The 6,010-nt window shown below is 47.2% G+C and overlaps 1 protein-coding gene across 1 annotated transcript; it reads left to right on the top strand.

Moving 5' to 3' along the window:
- Window positions 1–721: 721 nt before the first annotated feature.
- Window positions 722–2,934, top strand: CNBD6130 (hypothetical protein; the record flags this gene model as incomplete). The annotated part of the gene is made up of 9 exons (XM_770566.1): window positions 722–856; window positions 912–980; window positions 1,039–1,256; window positions 1,309–1,473; window positions 1,526–1,611; window positions 1,662–2,146; window positions 2,202–2,238; window positions 2,292–2,624; window positions 2,690–2,934. The coding sequence occupies 9 exons, from the start codon at window positions 722–724 to the stop codon at window positions 2,932–2,934; spliced, it is 1,773 nt and encodes a 590-aa protein (XP_775659.1).
- Window positions 2,935–6,010: the final 3,076 nt, after the last annotated feature.

Below are 6,010 nucleotides of genomic sequence, written 5' to 3'. Positions count from 1 at the left end.
GGACAAATTTTCAGGATATTTGGAGAAAAAATAGATACATATCTGCGCAACTGCGCCCAGGCCCGCCACCGGACACCATAAAACAAACTAAACAAAGTAAACAAACTGCTGCCGCTCTAGACTGTAGACAATTCCTCAGCCCTCATCTTCCTCCAATAGTAGCGCACCTTCACGTAGTTGTCCCATGCATATCCCGTCTCCAAGTGCCAAGAAGCGTCCTCACCGTTCTTATTGAATATCCAGTATTATGTTGACTTGAACTGGGCGCACACAGGTTTGTCACAGCAACACCTCGGAGCCGATGTCGGGAATGGCTAGTGACATACGACTATCGATATCTATGCCCCTCCTCTTTTTGCCTTCAGAACAGCCAGCCACAAAATACCCGGACCGAAGACATACAAGTTTTATTAAGATTATTATTGAAGGTTTAGTTTAAAACCGGTCGCCGGGGTTCGTGGGACCCAGAAATACCTCACATGTTGAGTCATCAGTGTAATCGACCAGCGACGCCCAAGATTATTGAAGATCAACTTGGCCATCTGCCGCCTTACGGTCCCATCAAGGTAATCCTTGGCAATAATGATATATAACTCGTGAAGGAAGACACATGGAACCCTTCTGCATGATAAACAACAACTGTCCGCCTCCCACTTAAAACATTGATTCAACTTTCGAGCAACCAAATATTCAGTTGGCGAACTTTGTTTAAGGGTTTATGATGAGCGCAACTCACATCGAAAACCGTGATGATAACTTTCTAGAAAATAAGCATTTTGATCACACTGAGAGACTCGAAAATATCAAAGGCTGGCAAGAACCGCCTAGTCCCTCTGGCTTTGGTGGTCATTTGATTGTAAGTTTATTTTTCGCATAGTTGCGTAAAATAGGTGTTGACGCCTATTTGCTAGGATGAAAATCTTGTGCGAGTAGAAGGTGAAGATAAAGTAACATGGTATCTTTGCTTTTTAATTTCTGCTGTATGTGTATCATCCCTCTCTTATTACTGTAAAAGGGACATTAATTGACTCCCAATAGTCGGCCATCGCTGGTTTCCTATTCGGCTATGACACTGGCGTAGTTGGTGTTGCATTGCCTTTGGTGGGAACCGACCTGGGTGGTAGCGCACTCAACTCTTCACAGCAAGAGATTATCACAGCAGGTACCACCATTGGGGCTATCTTTGGTTCTGCTATTCTTGGTGGATGGGGTGATCGCCTTGGACGAAAGAGGGCAATCTTGATCTCTGACGTCTTGTAAGTCATCTTTGGACAATGCTATACACTCCGACTTACATTATTTATAAAGCTTTACCATCGGTGCCGTGATCATTGCATCCAGTTACTCTGTCCCGCAAATCATTGTCGGTCGAATTGTCCTCGGTATTGGAGTCGGTGGCGCAGCTGTGATTGCTCCTCTTTTCATCACTGAGACAGCGCCGACCGCTGTCCGTGGTCGATGCATTGGTATTAAGTGAGCTCTATACCTATATATATCAGTGGACTTCAGCTGATATAGAACACAGTGCCTTCTTTATTCCCTTTGGTCAGGTTGTTTCCGACGCCATCGGGGCTGGTGTACAGAACATGCACAATGGGTGGCGACTACTTTGTAAGTGAGGCGACACACACCTACTTAGTGATCCGCTAACTTACCACCAGTCGCTCTTGGTGCTGTCCCTTCCCTTCTTCAACTGCTTCTTTTCCATTACCTTCCCGAGTCACCACGTATCCTTATTCTCAAGGGGGATACCGAAGGCGCTCGGACTGTCTTCCAGCGCATTTACCCCACCGCCACTAGTGAGATGATTGAATACAAGTTCCGCGTTGCTCAAGAATACGTCGCCGCCACAACCGCCCTTCAGTCTGGGACCACTTTCTGGGAAAGAGCGAAGAAAGTATGGAGAACTGGATCGTATCGAAGATCTATCATTGCTGTCAGTGTTCTTCAGGCTGCCGGTCAGCTCTGTGGTTTCAACACCCTCCTTTATTATGCCGGTACTCTTTTCAGTCTCCTTGGACTGTCAAATCCAGCCTTAGGTGGTCTTATCCCTGCCGGCACCAACGCCGTCTTTTTGTTGATTGGAATGACTACCGTTGACAAAATCGGAAGACGAGGGTTGTTGTTGATTGGCGTGCCAATCATGGTACGTTTCAACTGCTCTGACATTGGTATTCGATGTGTAACTCATATCACTTTAGCTCCTTGGTCATGTGTGGAACATCGTTGCTTTCTATTGTGAGTAGCCCTATTTTGATTGACCTATCCCTCCACCTAATCCTCGTGTGCAGACTTGTGCAAGCCGACTGGAGGATTCCTCGATACGTCTTACACCTACGATACGACAAACGTCGGTATTGTCATTGGTGGTATCGTCTTCTTCGTCGCCGGTTTCGGTCTTACCTACAGTCATCTCGTCTGGTACCAGGCTGAGTATTTGGCCCTCGAAGTACGATCCATGGGGTCTGGTATCGCCACCACCATCTGTTGGATTGCGAATCTTGTTGTCTCTGTTTCCTACCTTTCAGAACTCGAAACGATGACCCCTTCTGGTACCTACGGCTTCTATTTCGGTATCAGTGTAGTCGCCTTCGTGTTCGTGGTGTTCTGCTTCCCAGAAACCAGTAAGTACCCTCAACAACCTTATCTTTTTAGCCGAATGCTGATAATCTCACCTTCCCAACGAAAGAACAACTGTCAATCGACGAGACATCTCTTTTATTCGAGAACGATTGGGGAGTCAAGAGATCTGCTCAGATGCGCAAAGAGCGACGGGAGACTCGGAAACGATTCCAGGATGCCGAAGTCGCCGAAGCTGCCACGGCTCACCTCGAAGCTCGCCAACAAAAGTCGACTTCGGTCAGTCCTGCCGAGCTCTCCAAGTTTATGGCTGGTTTGAAGAGTGGCAAGAGAAAGCCTTCAGTCTCGGTTTAAGCCATAGCTTGAGGATGCCCAATGGGACAGGCGAAAGTGGGGTTCTGGTATGTGCGAGTGCTTTGGTTTTCGAGACGTATCCGAATGAAGTCCTTGTATTTACGTATGACCTGTATGCATGTGACAAATATATACCGCACCTCATTTATGGCATGCAGTCGTTAAGTCTGCACATGTCGCTTTTCTTCTTGCTCTTTGGTTTAGATTGCATTCGTGTTTCAAGGGCACAAAGAACCAGTAAATACAACACCAGGAAACCTTCCCCTGTATACCTTACATATAATAGAACAAGCGTTCCTTGAAATTAAAGATGTAAGAAGAAAGGTAATCCCTAGGCTCATTCACACAAGAAATGAATCTATTCCCATCCATATCAATCGTCCCTAGTAAGGTCTATCGGACCAATTGTCTGATTGAGCCTTGTCTGAAAAGAAGCATCAATGAGCTGATCAGAGATAAGAGGACCAAAGCCTTCCAGCGGGGGTATTACATCTTTAGTAGACATGCCTCTCCTCCTTATATTCGGTGCTACCCAGCGATGACCGTCAACGCCATAGGCAGTGTAGTCATACCCTCTAGCTCGGAGGACAGTACCGTCGTTATCATCCTGGATGGCGAAAGGGTTTTGATCAATATCAATTCCCAGCATTTTAAGGGTCAACTTCTCTATACACTGTGCCAGGTTTGTTACTTCAAATTATCTGGAAAGAGACATACCACGCTTCCATATCATCTCAGGTGTACGACCACCTTCAGTGCGCAAATGATGCTTATTCCACTGATGGGCGAATCTCTCAAGGACAGCGTTGATCTGAGGGATGAAGTAAAAACGTAGGCGCCAAAGGTGGATGGCGTCTCCGAGGTCCAAAAAGCCTTGCTCAGCCAGTTGCCCAGACAAGGAGGATACCGGATGAACCAATTTTGAAGGTCTCTCCAGATCCTCTCAATAAGTTGGCTAGACGCCTACGGTTGGGTTAGCTACAACAAACATTGATCTGCCTGACTGAAGACACCTTGAAGCTCTCCCATTGCCTCCTTGAGCCGAAGCATCTCGGTCCCATAATCAGCCCGCACTCGACTGGGTATGCCATACTTGGTGACGGCCACCTGGAATACACACAACCTTGATCCTGCCCAGTTGTTGTTCATCGCCATCACACCAACTAACATGCGTGACTTGCCATCAATAATGCCAAAGATGACAATCCGATAAGCAAACAGTTTATGGTGCCCATCTATGTGCCATAGACAGTTGATATGAGGGACAAAATACTTGCGGCGATTGACCGTCTCTTGAAAGCGATGAGCAGCGCCAGCGGGATCGACTATGCATAGACACTCTCGCACACGCCACCGAGGGACAATAATAGGGTTTTCTTCAGCTTGTAAGGCAGCAAAGCAACCGATGACGCCTTCTTTTCCAGTGCCGGCTTGTCGAATGCGTTGGATTGCCTAATCGACAGAGAGAAATGATTATGTGGGGAGTGAATAATTGTGACTTACCTGACATAACGCATCATTGGAGATTGAAGTAGAAGGCTTTCGAAGATCGACATTCATCTCCTTCACGTGATTCTTGATAGTAGACTCGGATAGTCCAAACAGCTCCGCCCTTTCCCATCGCCTCCACCCACCTTCGAAAGCCTAGGCAAGAAGATCCGCATCCACTTCTTTGCGAGGTCGACCGACACCGCGCAGACATGGACACTGTGATCCTCCACAATCTCACCGGTCTCTCTCTCGACATACTCGTGAACTGCGACGCGCAAGCGTATGAGAGATTCGTGCAATCGGCGGAGAAGCAGCGCCCAGGCATGGAAAGTTGACTGGATAACCATGTATCTGAGGACTCGAATATCGAGCCAAAGATCGACGATAGTGGACAGGTGCTCTTCCAATTCTGCTTGGTCGACAGAAGGAACAAGGGGGGAACATAGAAACTCATGGATACCTCGCACTGAAACCTCGAGGTATTGGGTGACCATACGGATGTCGTCGGAACTCATATATCCTCTCTGTGAAATATGATTATCAAAATGTATAAGGAATAGCTCGACTCACTGGCAACAATTGATGCTCTGGTTCCTCTAATACATCCTCGAGATCTTTGAGATCATTTTGGTCCGCCATTTGGGGCGGTCGTGCGGTGACGGAAGTACGATAGGTGATTGACGCTGTTGGTGTTAAACCCTGTTGGAGTCAAATGGGTAATATACAGTTAAAAGCTATCGAACGTAAGTCAGAACAACTCATACATAGTGGACGGACAAAAATGTGGTGTTGTTGACAAATGCAAACAAAGATTTGATCGAGAAAAAAGAGACCTGTGCTGAAACAAATTCGTGCAAAAGCGTCGCAAGATACGGGAATAATTATATTTATCCGACCGGCTTGCCATACTCACAGGTTACGCGTCGATTGGTCAACTATGACCTATGGCCAAGCATTCCATTCATATGAAGACCGACGGACGGCCTGTACGTATGACTTGGTTAGGCCAACGGAACAAGTATGGATGGTATACGTGGCGAATGGAAGTATGAATAATGAGTCAGGTGCAAGAAACGGGAGGCCCCCACGAAACGATAATACGGCATACCGTCGGCGCGTGTGCAGGGCGTATTTTGTGACACATAGCCGACGGCGACAAGGGCTGGGCTTACGGGGTGAACTAGCTTAGAGGTGATCGGCGGTGGCAAGATCGCGGCCCCCGCGGCCCCCGGTCTGATATGATGAGATAGCCCGAATTAGTTATCGTTACATCACATGTGTGACTAAAATTATCTTCGTCGGGGTCCACCTTTCTAATTGGTAAATGCAGTTCTTACGATTTTTCCAATGATTGGGATTTGTTTGTAATGAGTTTCTAAATGGCTCCGCTTCCGCCGCCCGATGGCATAAGCAGGGACAGGAACGCCGCCCGCAAAACTATCGTCCTACGGGCGCACAAACAATGGGCGTCCCTCTTCTAGATATATCTACCTATCTCTCACGATTTCCCTTTTTTCCCACATCTACTTTGTCCAAACTATTTTTTCCCACAAATTCATCCAGCGCACATTCCCATCTATTCGCG

Source organism: Cryptococcus neoformans, chromosome 4 (genome assembly GCF_000149385.1).
Source record: "Cryptococcus neoformans var. neoformans B-3501A chromosome 4, whole genome shotgun sequence".
Taxonomy (NCBI): Eukaryota; Fungi; Basidiomycota; class Tremellomycetes; order Tremellales; family Cryptococcaceae; genus Cryptococcus; species Cryptococcus deneoformans.
The sequence above is the reverse complement of the archived record's forward strand: the minus strand, read 5'-3'. Positions and strand labels throughout refer to the sequence as shown.